Genomic DNA, 21,474 nt, shown 5'->3' with positions numbered 1-21,474 from the left:
TCAATTTCAAACATTTATTTTAAATGAAAAAGATTTTTTAAAGGCTGAAAAGACTAAATTTAGTTTAAAATCTTATGAAAGTAAATACAGTATGTATTTTACATCTATGAATTAAATGTAGCCACATACTTGTTATAACATTTGCTGACGATATACAAAACATGAAAAAAATCGGCGCACTAGTTAGGTCAAAAAGTAGACTTTTAATTTTGAGCGAATATTAACATGCTGAACACTTCAATGAACTTGAATCTTTGCACATCAAAATGCGATGTTGCCACCCCGAGTGCTTCAAGTTGAAAGACGCTTCACGGTGGTCGTTTGTCGGATAGAACACAAGCGATGTTGCCTGTTCGCTTCTCGCGGTGACGTGTTCAAACGTGTCGGACCGTCCTAAAGTGAAAGAACGCGGACGGGCTTAGGGTAGGGCGCAACCTATCGATAAATATCTTCTTTTAAAGGAAATAATACCCGATTCAAAAAGCTGTGTAGCTTTAAATACTTAGCGCACAGTGTTTCTAGAAATATCGTAAAAAACCATAAAACACTACGCTTACTAAATTACTTAAACTTAAATACTTAGTGTATTTAATGAAATGAAATGAAAATGAATTTATTAAAATTTTTTTTTTGTTCAAGTAGTAAACAGAAAATAATTATAAACAAAGGAGAAATAAACAATAACGTTTTTTAATGTCTTACATGTTATGTAATACAAACCAATCAAATTTTTGAAAACCGTATCAGCTTACCCGTTTTACCTGTCAAGGAAGAAAGTTCTTTGAAAAAGGCACTGTATGTACGCCTGACATCCTGATGGTGGAGATGATATCGTAATTTGTGGCGAGTCGTGCGAAAGTGGAATTCGGCGGCAGGTATCAGGTCAAGCAGTTGTTCGGAAACTCCCAGCAACGCCAAATGATCTAGCCGTTCACAGAGCACTGGATCCCCGACAATTCGAGCAGCTATGGGTTGCACGCGGGCATTAGGTTCTAGCTGATACTGGGGTGCGTCCGACCAGAGGTGACAACAATACAGGCAGTATCTGGTGTTCCTGCGCTTTTGGAGTGCGCTAGAATCTAGGTCAGCTTGAAGTATTACCGTGCCAATTTGGCTTCCTTGACACCTTCCAGATGACCTGTAGACATGACCGGACGTGGTCTTCATAATCTACTCGCAGCCAGAGAGTACACCCTATCCTTGAAATTGCCGAAACGTTGACAGCAGATATCCTCCCCAACAAACACACCTACCCATATTATCATTCTTTCATTATTCTGTGCGAGTGAGGAACTTAATCCGAACGAGTCTGGTCCAACCGTACTGTAGTCATAGGACGACAGCATGACTCTGTCACATCAAAAAACCCTTTTAGTCACCCACAACTCACAAAACAGTAGTTTCGTAAGTTAAATCGTAAAAAAATACTTGCTAGAAGTTCATTAAATTTATAATTTGTTAAAATTATAATAACGTTCGAATAACACAAAAATAGTTGTATCCTATCCTTGGGTAGGTATTTCGTAATGGATGCTAAATAATGGTAAAAAAGTATCGATAAACTATAATTGTGAGGTTCCCTATTAAAGACTTATTTTTTTCGTTATTTGAATGTTTACCACTTCAGTCATCACTAATCAGTGACCAGTGTATCGCGAGTCTTCTGAGCAAATAGATTATGTGTTTGCCTTTCGAAGGAATCAAGCTGAAATGGACACTTTCTACTACTGTATGTGTATGTGTGTACATGTGTAAATTGTGTTTTTAAGTTTGTTAATTGTTATTGCTTTTACGGTAAATTAGACATTTAGTTTTTCTTTGACGTTTGCGAATACGGGTGAGTTATTATGAATATAAAACAAGATGCACAATATTGAATTTACAGTTCAGTTCAGTTATACCGAAATAAAAAAGTGTTCGCATGAATGAACATAGAGAATTTATATTTCGTCGCAAATAATCAAACAAATCAAAGGTGAAGCCGACGATCCAGAGGTCAATCGTCGTCTGTACAGTACTGCTAATTCTTAGTATATTTATTTTGTTTGAAAACTGCACTTTTTCAATTTAAAGTTTTTAATTAAATAATTAATTTTGCGGCAGTTCTGTGGACTAATATTACTTATATTTTTATTTATTTCATAGGTATGCATACCATACTGTATAATAATTAATTAATCTTATTTTTATTAATCAATATAATAATAATAAAATATTAAAAATAGCTATGAGCACTTTTTATAAACAAGTTATCATATATCGTCTCATCTGGTTATCAGATCGGTGAAGGTCGATCTTCCACGACTCCTCTACTATATGTATAATTGTATATTATATTTTTTAATATTCGAAACATCCGAATACCAATATCGATTGAATAATGTATGCAATAGCTGTAATATTAAATGTAAGTTAAGAATGAATGACTGCCAAAAAAATGTATAACACGAAATAAAATACAAAAATTACACAAGAGTCCTAAAAAAATGTATTCAGTGTGCAAAAATTTATTTGTTATAAAAATATATTTGTAACCACAAAAATGTGGGTAAAGCATCATGGAACGTAATTAAAAGTGAATCTAGTACTATAACGACAGGTCAGATTGATGCTTTTAATTTTGATGATAAAATTATAAGGAACCCTGATGATATAGCCTCTACTTTCAATGATCATTTTACTAACTTTACTATATTTAAAAATAACCAAGAGGTAAGCCGACATAGTTTTACTTACAGTCACTATCGTGCTGTCCAACGTTCATTATTTCTGTAAAATGAAATTAAGTCTACTAATAAATTATTGAACCATTCTAATGCTGATGGATATGATGTAATTTCTGCAAAAGTTTTAAAAGAATGTGTTGATGACGTTAGCCTAATGATTTTACACTTAGTCAACTTATCTTTTGAACAAGGTTCTTTTCACGAGTTATTAAAAAAGTCGGTAGTCAAACTACTATTTAAAAAAGGCAACAAAACAAATATAGATAATTACAGACCAATCACGATGATACCAATACTTTCAAAAATAATTGAGAAATGTATGTACACAAGAATAAATGGTCCATTAATAATGTAATTTAATTTAGTAATAATGTAATTGGACTATTTTTTGATATGTCAAAAGCCTTTGACTTTGTTTCTCATAATATTCTATTAGACAAACTTGAGAAATCCTGAATAAGAGGCCTAGCATTACAATGGATGTCGTCCTATCTTAGAAATAGATTAGTGTGTTGAATTCAAATTCAAATATTTTTATTCCAAATAGGATGTGACATAACTTATTGAAAGTCAAAAAAATACCATCCATTCCAAATTGAATGCCTCAGACCTGAGAAGAATGGGCGCAACAAACTCAGCGGGCTTTTTTTTCATCAAAAATATGTTTTACAATTAAAGTAACATTTACAAAGTAACATTGTACAATTAAACTTATTATTTAATAGCCTGAGGGCGGTCGCTCCATTCCCAATCTGTGGTATCATTAAGAAAGTCATTTATGTTATAGTAACCTTTACCACACAAACGTTTTTTAACAATCCTTTGAATAACGTAAGACTTTTGTTTAGAAAATTTTCTGGGATCCTGTTGTAAAAGCATATACATCGTCCCACAAAAGACTTGCTCATTAAAAGTTGATGGTAGGCCCTCTGATGTAGATTTAAGCATTAACTTCAGAGGACACACAATTGAAGAAGTAGAAAGCAGCACATTGTTGGATATAACAATTGATTTACTATTTAACTTGCACTAACCATATAGACAAGATTTGCAATAAACTTTCTATCAATATTACACCAAACTGCATCTGTGTAGGTAGCTCTTTTAACATATCATGGTTACGTAGCCTCAAATCTTAGATATGGTTTACTATTATGGGGCTCATCAACTCATGTTCAAAGAGCTTTCGTAGCACAAAAACTGTGTGTGGGCTTGTGTTCGGGCTGTATTATGTATCCACTTGTACGAAAACTGTAAACCACTATTTTGCAAGCTAAATATCCTTACACTATACATGAATGTTCGTTAAAAAACATAAAAATTTGTTTAAAACTGTTGGACAGGTTCATACTCGCTTCATCAGAAATGGTCATACACTGGTCTTGGATAGACCACAACGTACTTCATTGCTTCAACGTAACGCATACGGAATATGTGTTAAATTATAATAAAATAACCCGACTGTGTACAAAAATTACCCAAATATAAATTTAGATTAACTCTTAAAAATTTTTTTTTGTCATCAGCATAATATTATAATGTAAATGAATTCTTAAATTGTCTCATTCATATTTAAATAATTGTAATTCTCTGACATTTGCATGCTTTGTATAAATTTTATCTTATGTTATGCCCCGCAGCCCGCACAAGCATGTGAAATCGAGACTATGCTATACAAGTCTCGGAAAGGGGCCGACATAATTTAGTCTAGTCTAAGAAGAAGACACAAGTTTGTGCGTTCATCGATAAGTATCATTTGTCCATTTCTAAAAAATAAAATATAATAATTCAAAGAAATGGCAGAGTGAATTGCCAGATGCAATAGAAAAGTTGGCCGGTACACTCCGGATTCAAAGTTTTATATGACACTCATAAGCCTGCTTCTGAAACACAATTACTTATTTGTTACCCTGAAATCTACGCGGGCAAAGACGCGGGTACCTGCTTGTTTTAATACAATACTTGGACAACGTACAATGTGACCCCACCATATTCCGATTCTGTTTTTGACAAGCAATTACAATATTAACGTCATCTATGACGCAGCGTAATTGTTGTACATGAGAAAGTGTAGATGTATTATTACCATAATATAACAATTAATTTTTATTAATTGTTATATTATGGTAAATTAAAAATTGTATGAAGCCTTTTGAGTTTGTAGATACAAAAATTAAGTTACGTGAAGGAAAGCATTCTGAACAGAAAACACGATACCCGACTACTTACTTAATGTTTTGCATGGGATAATTACCTACTATGGGCAGCATTTTTTATTTTTATCAACGAAAATTACTAATTATTATGCAAACTTTCATCCCTTATTTCAACTTATTCATGCCTTTTTTTTTACGAAATATGGTAGCTTATGTCCTTTCCCAAGGTTTAGTCTATTTTTGTTCCAAATATAATCAAAATCCAATTTGGAGTAAGGCGTGAAAGCGTGGCGTTTTTTGTATTTCCATACATACAAAGGTTAGGCACCTTACAAAGACTAATTTCCATACAAACTTTCATCCCCTATTTCAATCCATTTATTTTATCGCAACAAAAGGTAGCCTATGTACTTTTTAAATTTCATCGAAATCGGTTGAGAGGTTTAGGCGTGAAAGCGTAACAAACAAACTTGCATTCACATTTATAATATTAGTAGGGATACGTATTACCAAGTTGAAGGTCGGCTGCACGTCAACTATGACCATATTGAGATAGACGATAACTTGTGTGATATAGATCGAAACATTGTTCTCAGAGATTGATCGGTACAGAACTCAACAATCCAACAAACTTGAAATTTTTTATTCTCTAATAGCCCCGTTAAATCATTTTGATTTTGATATCAATCGCGTAAACAAAATTAAACTAGGCGTAACCGTTTTTTTTTCTTCAATAATCTGCTGACTATGCATAAAAAAATATACATTCTATTTTCATTAAACTTTCAAAAACGTGAAAAATCGTATTTCGAATCGGAACAATCAGAACATTAGGGAAAAAGTAAAGTTTTCGGTTTTGTCACTAATTTTCTAATAAATCATGTAGATAGGATATTATTTAGCAATGAAAAATATGTTCGTTACCGGACGCAAGTCACTATCTACCTTGAAACGTGAACAGAACTTGATTGTGCTTCCTCATTTGATTAAGGTTATGCACGATATAGTCACAGCTTGAATCGAATGTTTGTGATGACGAAATGATGACGAGAATGAAACTGACGACCTGAAGCCACATCTGGATGGAGATTCACTGTGTAACTCCCGGCCCAGAATTTAAATAAGTTATATCAAAATGAGTGAAACTTTACACCAGTTGAATTACAATTACTTTTACAATTATAATGCCGATATTTATCATTTGCTTTATTTTAGATAATCTCCGAAATAATCTGCTCCGTGTGAGCAGTAGCCGGCGGGCCGGCGCACCGGCTACTGCTCATACTCGTCACTAGTGCGGAACACTCGAGCCGTGGCTGGCGCTCGTCACGACACTCATTATTATGACGATGACCTGGCGGGTTTAATGACTCGAGCCGCTCGCCAATGGATATCTTGTCATTAGCCTCCAGCTACGCACTCTAACAATAACGAGCCTCTCAAGCTGCACACTGACTACTCGAATCGATACCTTTAATAAACATGACCTCCGAACTATTGTGAGGCGCCCCCAGCACTAGATAAACATCTCTTCATAATCGGCATTACGGACAGCCCCAAATGCAGAGGTTGTCTGGTGGAGGACAAAACGGGCACTCATGTTATCCTGTAATGTACAGGAGTGGTCGTCCAACGGACAAAAATCCTCCAAAATGGGGTACTAGGGGGACACGGTAGTTGGACTAATTATCCAGCCCTGTGCACCAAAAGGACCTAATTAAGGAGATTAATTGTGGAAACAGGATACCACACCAAACATATCGTAATCTAGTTAGTCCGAGTACGTGTGAACAATGTAATCCTTAACGTCAGCTTCGGCCCGAGGCTGCCGGCGCACGCTCGGGAGTGTGTACTGTGTAATGTACACTATCAACAGTCTCTAGTGGGTCGAAGCTGTTCCGTTATCTAGACGCGGAGATAGCGGCGCACATTCGTCATGTAAGCAGAAAACTGACAGAGTCATTTACTTAATGAGCAATAATAAATATTGGCGGAGATGTAATTATGGAACTGTCTAAAAGAGAGAGTGTGAACCCGAACAGACAATATTGGCTGAGCACACTACAGTTACACTTTCTACGGCTGCCGAGTTCTCCGCTACTGTGCCATACTGTTGACATACCATATGATGAACACCAACGGAGGTGCAGCAACATTGATTATAACTGTAATCTATTTTGAATGAGAAGTGTAAAGAGTCAGCCACTCTTAGATCTTTAGTATTTTGAATATCAAATCACCAGCTAAAGCACAAGTTGACAAATCAAAATTGGTCACGCTTAATCCGGCTGTCAGCTTGTTTGTGTATACGGTAGTATATTGTTAGTATAAGGAGCACCGCTATCTCTGAAGCTACGGCGAGTACATACACACACATGCTGCTGCGTGAACATCTTGCACGAGCGGTTGTCACTAAGGCTGTCCGAGTACGGGCGGTGGCGGGTCTGGTGTTCGGAACTCCGACTCATGACTAGAATAGTTAGCATATTTTTTTTTCAAAAAAATATTTCTAATTGACTTATTCAACGTCTTAATGACAGAAACTCGGCGGAGATATTTTGTAATTTGAACAATACTGCACTTAAGTTATTATAATTTATTGAATAGCCGGCAGTCGATCGTACCAATCTCAAGGTGTAGTGTATCATTCAGAAAGCACTTTATTCTGTACGGGTCCCCTGGTGTTAAGTGATCACCGCTGCCCACGTTCTCTCGCATCATCAGAGCAATGACAGAAGCGTTGCCGGCCTTTAAGGAAGGTGTACGCGCTGAAGGTCCCATGTCGTATCGTCTCGGAAACACCGCACAAGGAAGCTCATTCCACAGCCTTGTAGTACGTGCATGAAAGTTCCTTGAAAACCGTACTGTGAATGTGCATGTGAACGCAACACATCCAGATGGTGAGGATGAAAATATTTTGTGGTGTGTCGCGCGAGTGTGGAATTACCACACATTCTAGCGCTTTGTACAGCGCTAGAATGTGGGCCGGCTTGAAGTATTGCCGCACTCTATTTATGAAGCCCAGCTTCTTCGGCCCATGCATATGGCATCACCAGTACTGTCACCTGCATAGCAATGTATGTTTGAGATGTCCAACATGATATGCAGAAAAAACAGTGTAGGAGATAGCACACAGCCTTGAGGTACGCCAGCGTTCACGGGCTTCGGGTTCGAGCAATTAACGTCGACAACGACTTGTATGCTGTGCCCAGTGAGGAAGCTGGAGGTCCACTTGCATAAATACTCGGGAAGCCCAAATGATGGAAGTGTTGAGAGAACCGCCTTGTGCCATATACAATCAAAGGCCTTCACTATATCTAGGCTGACTGTCAGGCCTTCTTCCATGCTCGTCGCCCACTTATGTGGTAGGTATACCAGAAGATCACCTGCCGACCGACCAAGGCGAAAGCCGTACTGTCGGACATTGATCAACTGGTGACCCTCTAGGTATACCAAGAGCTGGTGGTAAATTATGCTCTCCATGATTTTGGAAAGCAGGCCTCCCTGCTTATATATTACCTCTAATAGCTATAGACCTGCAGTTTGCCGGATCCGAACTGTCTCCTGTTTTATATCGGATGGACATGGTCTGACTTACATCAGTCAGAGAATACACCTTTTGAGTATGAGTGTCGGAATAAGCGTGTTAAGACCGGCGTCAACTCAGGATCACACAGGCAGACGCAGACTTATGTTGAAGGTTTATTAAAATATTAATGATTACGTAAACGATATTACAATATACATAATATAGAAAATAATGTAGAATGAAATAGTATTAGTAACTTTTTATAAATTTTATGGTTCAACCTTATGATATTTTACTAGATAACATTATTTTTAAAATATATATATATATCATACGTATAAACTCTTGTGAAATTAGCATGCATTTAAATTGTATTTTTAGTGATTGACGTTGATCGGCAATCTGTTGATTTCATGTCAATTAAGTATCAGTTTTTGACTTTGATCACACGTTCTAAGCACGATGGAGAAATGCCATCCGGCCCGCTCGACTTCCCAACGAACAAGAGCTCGCCGAAGAGGTTTCTCCACATTAAGCGTGGAGCGGGGCCGGGGTGCCGTGGTGTTACTGCCTCGTTCGTCCTCGGATGTGCGCGGTTCTGTGCCCTCCCCGGAATACGACGGGCAGCCCAAGCGCGAATACTCGGAAAGGGATTATCGGACTCTGGTAGAGCCGGTATTCTGGTGAAGGGGGGATGTGCAATGTGCATGGGGATGTGTGTACATCCATCACATACTTATTACTATCGTTTAGCTATTTACTAACAACATTGAACAAAATTTATAAATAAAAGCAAACTTATTCTTAAGTATTTAAAATGTTAACGACCGCGTAAGCTAATTAATATGCACATTACATATCCGTTACTGGTATAATTAGGGGCAATCGTATATTAAGCGTTTTATATTTTACTAGCTGATGCCCGCGACTTTGTCCGCGTATTTAAAGGGTTTAAAAAAAATAAGCAAGTTTGGAATTGAAGATTGTCTCATGTCCTATTCCAGTTACGGTTCCCGTTTTCGCTCCCGTTCCCAACATATTATATCAATCTTATTTCGAGAAAGATTGCCTTGGCAAACTAAACCTACTATTGATATAGTTATAGCTCGCTAGATGGATTTTTCCGCGATAAAATGTAGCCTATGTCCTTAACCAAGTTCTAGTCTAGCGCTGTAACAAATTTCATCAAAATCGGTTCAGTAGCTCCGGCGTAAAAGAGTAACAAACAAAATTACATTCACATTTATAATATTAGTAGGGATAATACTCTCTGTTTTGATAATCGTGTGATATATTTGAGCCGAGCTGGCAGGCCGCGGCGTCCCTACCGGCGAGCGGTGCCCTCGACAAGTGCTGGACATTCCAACCTGTTCAAACAGTTCATGGTTCGGAAGACGGAAACTTCCAGCCGCTTGCGTCGCGCCGCGGCCGCCCAACCAACTCGTTCACAATATATTACGGAACATTTAACAGGAAGTTCTTAATTCATTAAAACATAATGTAATACTTATACAGACTTATTTCACATATTTCCGCGTCCGACCGGTTTAATGGTCAATAGACAGGTAGCTTTGTAGCTCGGTTCTTATTTCCGAATTATTTTTGTAATAGACACTTGGCTATACGTTGAATGCAGCGCAGGACCTACTGTTATGGAGATCTACAGGGAGGCCTTTGTGGTTGCACTTAGTGTCGCGTAGCACGAATTAAAATATATTGTATTTGATAGAGGTTAAGTCTATATTGATACCACTAGCGATTATAATGATGCACTATATATACTGTGATTACAAGGTAATGCTAATTTCTGTCGTGGTTGCGTGAATGTTTCTGTGTTCTGTGTTTTATTTAAGTGTTGTAATTTTTTTATGACTGTGCATTACCTTGTAATCAGATTAGTAGCAGTACAATCGTGAACCAAAGCTATATGAACTATAATTTATAAAAATTGGTTAGGTTAGGTTATGTTAGAACAGTTAAAACAACACACGAGCCGAGCCTAGGGTGCCGCGGCAGCGGCCGGCGAGTGCCAGAACCGAATTGTTGCCGTTTCCCTTTCTTTCCTCCCTGTTTGCAAATTAGAGAGTGAGGGAACCTTCCCTACTTTTAAAAATGTCATAATTTGAGGTTAGGTTATAATGATTTTTTCTCTGAAATGGTGCATTATCATGGTAATGGGAGCAGTATCAGGGGTTAGGAGGTACCCCTCACCCCTGGTATGACATAAGTTATACCACATCAATTGAAGTTATTTACTAATACCCCCCCCCCCTGCTATTTAATGAATATTTTTTAATGTGATGCAATTATTTTATTTATTATTAATTCAATAATTATTAGTAAAAAAGAGGCACACACCAAAGACATTAATGTTGTCATCTAGGTATTAAGTTATTAAACAATTTGAAATATATATGTGTCTATTTGGAATATGAAAAGATTGCTTACCGTAGGTATTAAGTATCTAGTGTAAGGAAAAATTTTATGAGTGGGTTGTCAATAGAAGTTTGGTATAAAATAACGGAAGCAAATAAAACTAAATAATTAAATTAATTGAACTTAACAAGTGCTATATTTATTTAGGTTTGTAATAAGGAAGGCACTGCCTAAATGCCTATATGATATGCACACCCCTGTATGTGTCACACACACAGGTCAATCGCTTGTTACATAGGTGTTTTATCTGCTAGCAGTATGAGACACACACTACAGTGGCTGTCTGTCACTTTCCAACAACAATTTATTCACTGCTGTGACACTGTTATGAGTTAACAGAAGAAAATAAAATAGGACAAATTTATTAATCTATCAATAATATATTAATAAATTATCATTTAATCAGTTATATTTTACAATATTTTAAAGGAATAAATGATGTGTATCAACAATCAATAATAATTCAGCAACTGGGCTACAGCAACCATTTTATCTTATTATTAATACTACATTTTTCATCCTTATGAACTTGGAATCTTAATAAAAATCTAGTTTTCAAAGAAGCTAAAACTCAACTGACTGGTACACAGAAAAAAGGAATAATATTAAAACATCAGTAACAACAGGTTTACCTGTGTAAAATTTTCTAACAAAATTGTAAAATAATTATATATAATCTTAACTTACTAAAAAACCATAAAAGGTGTAACATGACAAACATTGATATTTCTTCTGACTTTGACATACTTTTTGAATATTAGTGCCATGTTTGCCACAAATGTCTTGTAAAAATTACCATACTGCCCACAATAGGGCAATGGTTATATGTGTACACATAAAATTATAATAACAATGCAATAGAAACATCTGGTTTTTGTTTAATATTTTCTAAGAACATGTTTGTTTACAATTATTTTAAATAGATAAGTTATAATGGGAGATACTATCAGATTGTATCAGATGTACTAAATTATATTACCAATTAGAAACACTTATCAGTGAATGTTGGTGTAAACAAAATAATTCAATCACATAATATGAGGACACAACCTCATTGTGGGTAATTACAGTTCATTGAACTAGTGCTGCTTGTGGTTCATTCACTGTTTGTATCATTTGTTGTGGCATTGTGGGCTCACTGCTGGGCTCACTACACATACACCAACAATGTGGCAATAACTGACATGACACCCAGTAGCACTCTGAGGTTGTCACAAGTCACTCATCAAGTACCAAGCATATGGCTCACTAGCTGGTGGGTAATATCACTATCCCCACCCATTATCCTTATATGCACTATGAGCATATCCTCAATGCCGCATGAGATCAAGTATCAGATATGCATGAAGTTTTTAAAAACAGATTATCTGATATACCAGCAGCTACGGTGGTTGGTGATAATCCTTTGGGGTTTCAATCGCATTGAGTAAGTAATACAGAGGCTCAAAGGTGCTTGGGGTATGTCTCACCTGAACTATGTGTTTGCATGCATTTTATATCAAATAATATTGATTCAATATTCTTTACATTTTTTTTTTCAAGAAAATGACCTCAGTTACAAAAATGATTCAAGTGCTAGAACTAGTGCGTGCAAAGTAAAGAACAAATTAATAAGGTTTACAGAAGTGAAGAATATTTGTAACGGGAGGGCATGTTATAATTGAATTAAAATTAACTTCTGCAACTCCGAGTTACTTATCTTAAAATAAAGCAAACATAGCATTAATAAATGGAATCAAAATATAGAGAAAAAAACTCTAATTTAAGATCAATTTATTTTTAACTTACCCACATGCAAAGTGGTTCATGCATCATAAATGTCATAACTTCTAGAACTTGCTCCGTGAGATTCCTCGTCACATTGAAAGCTACTGGCGAAACCCCTGAGACAGCTTCAGCATTTTCCTTCTTTCCATCAGAGTCCACCTCGAACCGCTGCAGTGTTGCATTCACCCTCCAGTTAGGGTCACTAGTGATATTGACTGAATAATATACGGCTACCGAAAAAAGCAAAACACTTCCCGCCGAATAAACCTTGAGGTTCGGCAAGGGCAACCTGTCTATAATCGTCACAGGCATCTTTTAAATAGTCCACAATCGTATATTGGTATAATTCAAAACACGTCCAGCTCAATTTAAACATAAAAAGGTACTAACTAATTAACATTTAAACACGTTCGTACGTCAACAATAATTTACAATCACATACTTAGAAAAAAAACAAATCGAACGCGGTCATAATTAAACAAAACAAACATTCTGATTTCTGACTGACTCAAAGAGAATTTAAACACTACGTTCATGGACTGATCGCAGTCGCACTCTCATTTATTGACAAAAGTCAGTTAAGACTTTAGAGTCTTAACAAAAGAGCAAATATCGTAGTTAGAAGATTGCTTATCTTCTATCTACGACAAATATGAACCGTAATTTGAGAAAAGTAAGACTTATAACCTTAGTATAATATCGGTACAGATGTAACGTGGGTAACTTAGTTAGTAACAAATAGAAAGGACAAGCGATATAAATCTTAGTCTGAGATAAAACGGGACAAAGCTATTTATCTTGTATCTCTATCGCTTAACCTATTTTATTGTTTGTCCCAATGTCAACTTTGGTACAAAAAAACAAAGAGCTGTCATGTCATCGGTTGGCGACTAGTTTGAGACACGGACTAATAAAAAAATAAGGACTCCGTGTCACCTTACATAAAAGTGTAGCACCAAAACAAGCCGATTAACGTGTAAATACTTAGCCCCACGCACACACTTACACTAATACAAGCCGATCGGCCGCTATTATGAGATTTGCCATCGTCTGTGACAGATCAGTTTGCGTCTCAATAAAATATTTTAAAAATGCCGTCGTCCGTTGTGATAATGTGTAAAAACGATACTTTATAAGTATTTGTGGCCATATATGATTATTTAAGGGAGAAAAAATTGTGTAACTAGTATCCCCCGTAACAGCACACACACTAGAATATCGGTGCTTCACTTGGTAATATCACGGCGTGGAGTCCTTCTTTTTTACTCGTCCGTTGCTTGAGAATAGTATTTTTGTAATTTTATTGTTATTTGGTGTTTTACAGACTGAGCGTTGGACGATTAAATAAAACAACTGCTTGACTTGTGAGGTATATGTGGAAGATATGATTTATTAGAAAGTTACATGATATATATACAAAATCCTTAAAACTAGTTACCCAATTACAATTGTTACTTAAAAAATACCTACAAGTTCAGAAAATAAAGAATTGAGAATAATATTATGTGTTCTATCTCGCTCTAAAACTAATGCTATCGCAGTAAGCCGGCCAGCGAGCGCGGGTTTGTGTAAACTCCGTCGAACCTCGATCATCCGATGTCAATGAGCAGCACCTACTCTGTCACTCATTGATTAAAATTGCATGAATAGTGCTTGACGCCCCGACGCTTCAGTCGAGTACGCTCGGCCTTGCTGTGCGGTTGTGTAACGCGGAGCATATGACTGATCACGTGAGTATATCTGCGGCCGTCGAGAGAACGTGACGATGCTTGTACTTCGATGAGGTGACTACTGGTGATCTGTATGATTCTATGAGTTGATGTACAGCATTATGAAATGGTTCTTATTAGAGCTAATATTACGGTAAATAAAGTAAAATGTTCTTTTCAGAACGAATCTTTCGGCATACGCTTATTAAAGTATTGCACGATTAATATTTCTACGATCTATAATGCTACTAAGGTATTACGTTACAAGTTAGATATAAGACATTTGTATTAATTGATATTATTGGTTGTAGGTACAGCTACAGTGTGATATAGGTATTCCTTTAAACAATAATAAAAGAAACAATATGATTAGGTGTAGTGTGTCTTGCTGCAATAGCCGTAGTTTATATTAAAAATCCATGAGTTCGCTTCCACGCGTAAGCATTACTTTTTACCTAACGTTTTCAATATAATGTGTAACGGAAACACGATTACGAAAAAAAAATTAGATAGATTTATTTTTTCAAAAATAGGCCTTTTTATTTGAATTGTTTTATATTATCATAAAACTATGATAACTATGTACACAAAACTTATTTTATTCAATAGTTTATTAGTATTTATAAATTTTCTTCGTTGGTTTTATCAATACGCTTTGTGAATTATTTTATATCATATTTTTCGTAATAAACCAAACGCGACGCCTTGGTTGCATGCTCGCTCATACCAGCAGACCAACAGTACGCCCATAGATAATACACTAGAGATAGATGTGCAACTCATGTTTTTATGTTGTAAAATCAGTGTACCCAGGCCAAGAGATGGCACTGCGTTATTTTTACGCTCTTAGCGTACCGTCGCTAGATGGCGCTAATTATGTAATATGTTTATAGTTTTTACTTTTTACTATTGTTGTAGACCGTATTGAATGCATATTGATGTTTGTTTTGTGTGGGTGGAAATTATTATTCGTTTATTAAGTTCAGCAATCTCATTTAAATATGGAGAGCCATTCAATGATTACAACACGATAGTCAAGTCTTTATTAAGTAAGTAAAGTGAGTTTTTTGCTATCACTATCTCCATCTATCCATCTATCATGTATGTTAAATTATCGTCATCGTGGTGAAGTGCCTACCTTATGACTTCAACGATATGTATATAGTATCCGAGGTTCTCGAGGGTGCAGAGAACTAATTTGGGATCATTTTTGAAATCCAAGATGGCCGCCACGCAAAATTATGATTTCAACAATATGGGTATCATATCCGAGAATCAAAAGGCATAAAAGGCATTTATTTTCTCAAAATTGATTCCTTTAGAACTTTTTTTGATGTCATTTCTAATATACTAGAGGCGCAAGAAACTCTCCCAGCATTCTTTTTTTGCGCTCTTTTTAATATAAATATACAATATTGTACATTCATTGCTATTGCTATAAAATAATCATAATCTAGTCCCAGGCTGTCCGATCACTTAGATATTCAGCTGTGGAGTAAGAGGATTTACGACAGAGGCATCATTTTAGAAAACATTTAAATTTATTTATCTAATTATAATATGTATAACTTTTGAGATACATTCTCTTTTTAATAAAAAAGTTTAATTATTTTAACCCTTTACTTGGCAGAGAAAAAAATATTTGAATATCAAAATAATTTTATATGGCGTAAATTTTGTGTCCCAAAGATCTCTAAAAAAATGAAGAAAAAAACCGATGTGAGTAGTTATAAAATAAACACATGTATCCTGTCGGATACAGTGCCAAGTGTCCTTTATAATATGTTATGATTTCAATGTATCTCTAAGGATACACAACCAGGTTACCCATGACTTCATTGTTAAATAACTTGGTTAGAAAAATAAGGAAAAAGATTTATTTTTTATAAAAAAAATCAGTTACTTTTGTTAAAATATAAAGAAATTAACATAAAAAGTCATTTCTGTTGAAAAACCTATAAAATAACCAAAAATGCAAAAGCTTCTCTGAAAAACAGTATGACAAAATGAGATTTCCTCGGGTATGCTTGCTATGGAAATTAAAAAAAAACAATTTCTGACGGACAGAAGGCATAGTCTCATACCGCACTTCATGCACATGACCTAGGTCTGCTCTTTTATGCAAAGTTTGCATCGACCCTTGGGCCCAAATGTCAGAAAATGATTATATCCATCAAATATGACGTAGTAGTTGGCTTTGCAGTACGAGGATTTTTGATGGTTTTCTTTGATGTTGGTGGCATACGATCAGATTTGTTTGATAGATATTGTTTCCCAGAATTCAGTATTATATGAAAATATATTAAATCCAGCCATTACTTACACACATAGCAAACAAGATCTGTGAAAATATTGGCATGTGCCACCTACGAATTTTCATTGCAGTTCTGTAGAGGGCAAACAACATGTTTGTAAGATCTACACCCCCATGTGCGATTTGTAGTGCCTGATGATTTCAGAACAGCAGACCAACTGGTGTCTCTGCCACATAGCTTCCAAAAACGGTGACAACTTTATTATCATGCCATTTTACAATGCATTCTATATTTTTATTGCACACGACTCAAGAGTATGAGCCTCGTCCTCTTTTTTTCTTTAGAGCTTTGTCGGTTAAAAGCTTCTTCTCCGCACCACACAATCGTAATTCACAATTCCCACACGAAAATTAATTGCAATAATTTTTGACCAACTTGCTTTGAAAGGAGATTAGAGAGATTAAGAATAAAGTGTAAATAATTAAGAGAGCGACAACGAGGAGATAATAGTAATATTCTAGTGGCGTTTTAATACTGTTCGTAGTTGGTAACTTTTTATTATGTATTTCAGCCTCGTGTTAAAATTTCTTGTTTACCCAATAGAAATTTAATTGTTTTCTTTGTATAGGGGCTGGTCTCTTGACAGCTAATCTTGACTGCTTAGAAAGCGTATCCTTCATGTTGGATGATGACGGTGAAGCTACTTCTATTGGTGGCAATGGCTCAGGTGTTTCAGGTACGATTGATCCTATATTTTTTGGTTTGACAAAAATTCAAGAAGGCAGTTGGTGACGGAGGAATAGACGAAAGAAGAGAATCTTGAGCTGAAGAGTCTATGGAAATGGTTCCAGTAAGGGGTTGTGCTGGTACTGGAGGGCCGGATATCGTTTGCACTTTTCCAAGGTCACATTCATCATAAGAAAGTAAGTGAAGATTTTGAAACGAAGAAGGAAGCAAAAGAACCAGTGAAGATTCATAACTGAAGTGCTTTTAAAAAATAATATTGTCGAATACACAATCAGACTCTGAATTTTCCACATCATTTGATGATTGATTGGGTTCTGGAACCAAAGCAAGTACTTTTCTGACCATGGAAAGCACATGCAACTTATTTACCTAAAAAAATGAAACTAAGCTAACCTTGTTTAAGCATAATGAATCGCTTATGGGTTTGGCAGTGTGCACGTGCAGATATAGGAAGATTCTATAAAAGTTTTTAGAGAAGTTGGCAGTGTGTACCACGAGATACACCCCAAATAAACACAAAACTGTTGTACACTTGGTAATGTGCACGACGAGATACATCCATTTAAAATGTGAATAAAACCACCAACCAGATGATTATTTATACTGCAAATTATTCAATTTAGTAGAAAAACAATTATGTTTTATAATTTTACAAAAACATGCATATAACAACCATAAAATACATTATTTTTTAAAATTTTCTTACCTGTTTGCGCGGGAGCACGTTGTCGGTTGAAAATTAATGGAGTTTGAAACTTCAACCGTGTTGCCTACTTTAAAAAAAATATTTTGCATTCGAAGAACACAGAAAAATCTAAATTTCCTAAAAATCATCCTGGAATCATTGCGTTTTCATGTTAAGCTTAGGATAGGCTCCCATAATTATATGAGAATTTCTCGAGATTTTAAAACTAAATATTTATATTAATATATGTATTTTCCAACCTTTTTCTTTCTGATGCCTTAACTGAAAACACGATTTGAAGATATTTGTTCGATATTTTTTTAATCGAAAACGATGCTTATTTTTAAGTCAACCAGACAATCTTCAATTAGAGTTATTAGAAATTCTTATAAATTAAGTGAAATAAGGTTAATGAAGTTCTTATAAATTATGTGCATAAGTCCTACATTATAAGATTTATCTTATTAATAATACATAATGAGATCGAAGTTTTAGTTTGTTTCTGCAAATATTTCTAAAATTGCTATTATTTTAATATTTATGTATGTATGTATATTTATGTAATATTCTGAACAAGTAGATGCTAATTTCACATTATCATCTTTAAAAATAATATTATGGAACCTTTAATAAAACTAAATTTATTTTTTAACAATAGTAGTTACTCAATGGGTCACCTGGGGGCTGCTGAAAATCAGCGCTGTGTTGGTATTATTCCAATGCAGCATGACGCTGAGTCAGTTCCTTTTGATAACAATAACTGCTACACAGTACTTTTAAATTAAGATAATCACTATAATATTATGCATACATTTGTTTCAATTTTTTTTATCATTTGTATATTTTTATGCTAAATATAAGTATTTAATTATTATTTTTTTACCTCTAAGTCTTTTTTAGTTGTATTATTCTGTGTGGTTTGTGTTTGTTATTAATAAAGTTTTCATTCATTCATTCATTCATTTCATTCAATTTCTATGGGAGACCGAACACAACACGAGATCCTTGACAGACGTCAAAGCACTTCAGAAACAGATGTCGAAAGGCAGTTGGTCCCTCAAACAGGCCCAGTCGTACTGGGGAGACTCAACTTTGCCACATTCGTGATTTGGAGAGGAAGGCTTCATTGTTGAATGTTACAATATTACAGTCGACAGCTGCCAAATCTACACCCTTACCAACCGTTTCAGTTGCCAGAACCTGCCGTGACAGAAATGAAATGGTGGTAGAACCCAGCCTTGGGTACGAAACCGATTCACAGTCCCCCGTTCTCCCATTTCCTAACAACAGACGCCTCCAATATGGGATGGGGTGCTCAGCTTGGACAATCCATGATCAAAGGTCAGTGAACAGAGACACAGAAACGCTGACATATAAATATCAAAGAGCTATATGCAGTTTTTGCAGCAATATCGGAAAAGAAGGATCTATTGTCCCACTGTCACATACTGATCCAAACTGACAACAGCACAGTGGTAGCTTATATCAAGAAGGAAGGTGGGAAAGAAATTACTCAAATTGATAAAGAAGTTACTGTTTCTCCTAGACCAGTTGGACACATGCATAACAGCTCAGTACTTCCCGGAGCGGTACAATGTCGAAGTAGATGCCTTGTCACGCTAAAGGAACCTCTTGCCCGAATGGCATCTGACGAACGAAGCCACTCAAATTATATTTCAGATGTGGGGAACTCCAGTTGTGGACCTGTTTGTATCAAATACGGCCCATGTAGTGGACTTTTAAGTAACGAGAGACACTAGACAGTCAAGCCCTATTTCACAAAATGTTTTGTCAACAATGGAACTTTCGGCTGGTATGGTTGTTCCCCCCGCCGAACTTGATTCTTCTGGTATTGCAGCACTTAAACGAGGCTCAGGGACGTTACATATTGATAGCCCCACAATGGACGAGAGCCCAGAGCAATACACGCCCGTTTCGCATTGTAAATCTTCACAGAGTACTGGTAGACACAAGGACATGGATGCATCCACCTCGAATACAAGAAATCCAGTTGGAAGCGTGACTGATGTTGGGTGGTTAGAGGCAATCGAGGATTGGTCGCAAGAGGATAAATCCTTATTGCTATCCAGTTGGAGAAAAAAGTCTTAACACTTATGCGCCAGCATGGAGAAAATGGAAAGAATGTGTGCTAAGGGTTCAACAAATTTTAAATTTCCTTCGCCTACAGAGGTGGCACGATACTTAGCATACCCCCACAATGTAGAAGGACTGGCCTATAGAACTATTTTTGTTCATAAATCCGTGATTACAACTTTTACCAATATCACCAATAACGTTGATTTATCTTCAAATTTCTTTATTAAGCATATACTAAAAGCAATTTCGGTACCACGAGTTAAACCTTAAAACCCCTATTTGGGATCCTAAAATTCTAATATAATTCATCAGAACTGAAGACTAGCCGTCGTCTAGTCCCAATCTTAATCCACTGGATAATGACTCATGGTCAGTTTTAGAGAGATACCTTGCAGTACCACATCAGCAACACGTCAGCAGCGGCATCTGGAACATCCAGCGAAAAACAGATCTGCCGCCACAGGTAGGATGCAAAAGAATACCACATCTCATCCCACTCTGCTGACCTATAGTACCACCGGCATCCTAAAAAGCGGGGCCGTGTTAGGCGCGTGATCAGCACAGTGCTCCACATCAGGCCGTGGTCAGACGACCCCAGAGGAGGGTCAATGGAAACATTGTAGCCGTCCGGAAGTGAGGTCAACAGAAAGTCCATCAGTGAAGGTGTATGATCTGCCACATGTGGGATTCACCTTTGCGCAATAACCAGTTGTGTCAGACCATATGCTAAGGCGAGGTCGTGAATAGATCTCCCTGCATGATCAGTGGTACGTGAGCCTAGCCATTGATCGTGGCTTTAAAATCGCCAAGAAACACGTTCTCTGCAGTGGGGATTTTCTCCAACACGGAATGTGTAGCCATTTGGTTGTGCTCGAGGAGCCGGTCAGTCTCGGCGTTACCGCTATGGTTCCTATACACAGGCAAGCGTAGATTCGCGGATGGTCGACGCAGTCTACACGCAGCCAGATGATGGGTAGGTACTGTCCTTCAGTCTGAATAAATTAATCTATACGTATATACAGTGCCGCTCGGGCATGAAACTTAACTTTCATAAGCGTACGAATTGTAAATAACTAAATGAATAAAGAAATTTCAATCATTTATAATATTACTTATCTTTATTATGTTATGGTCCTTTTATAAATATGTAACTATCAGTACACGCTTTTCGTTATTGTGTTCAATTCATTTACCTTCCCAATCATCCGTTGTGCATGTGACATTGTGTCGTAAGATGTAATTCCGTGGGGGGTAATTTTAGTCATAATAATATGACAACACTTAATACTACTCCTGTCAAAACTATTGCTACCTATCAAAAAGAGGCACGCGGGGACCACTTCTATAGTGTCAATCAAGTGTCAATA

At 36.3% G+C, this 21,474-nt stretch overlaps 1 protein-coding gene across 4 annotated transcripts in view; it reads right to left on the bottom strand.

The window, feature by feature from the left end:
* Positions 1–13,216, bottom strand: part of LOC126977961 (E3 ubiquitin-protein ligase AMFR-like) — a 46,099-nt gene extending 32,883 nt beyond the window's left edge. The window contains exon 1 of one of the 4 annotated variants that reach the window (XM_050826671.1): positions 12,636–13,216. In XM_050826671.1, coding sequence (XP_050682628.1) covers positions 12,636–12,926 — 291 coding nt within the window. In that variant the 5' untranslated portion in view covers positions 12,927–13,216. The remainder of the gene's footprint in view (positions 1–12,635) is intronic. The other 3 variants (XM_050826672.1, XM_050826670.1, XM_050826673.1) reach the window with 3 other exon arrangements.
* Between the last annotated feature and the right edge of the window lie 8,258 nt (positions 13,217–21,474).

This window comes from Leptidea sinapis, chromosome 46 (genome assembly GCF_905404315.1).
Source record: "Leptidea sinapis chromosome 46, ilLepSina1.1, whole genome shotgun sequence".
Taxonomy (NCBI): domain Eukaryota; kingdom Metazoa; phylum Arthropoda; class Insecta; order Lepidoptera; family Pieridae; genus Leptidea; species Leptidea sinapis.
The sequence above is the reverse complement of the archived record's forward strand: the minus strand, read 5'-3'. Positions and strand labels throughout refer to the sequence as shown.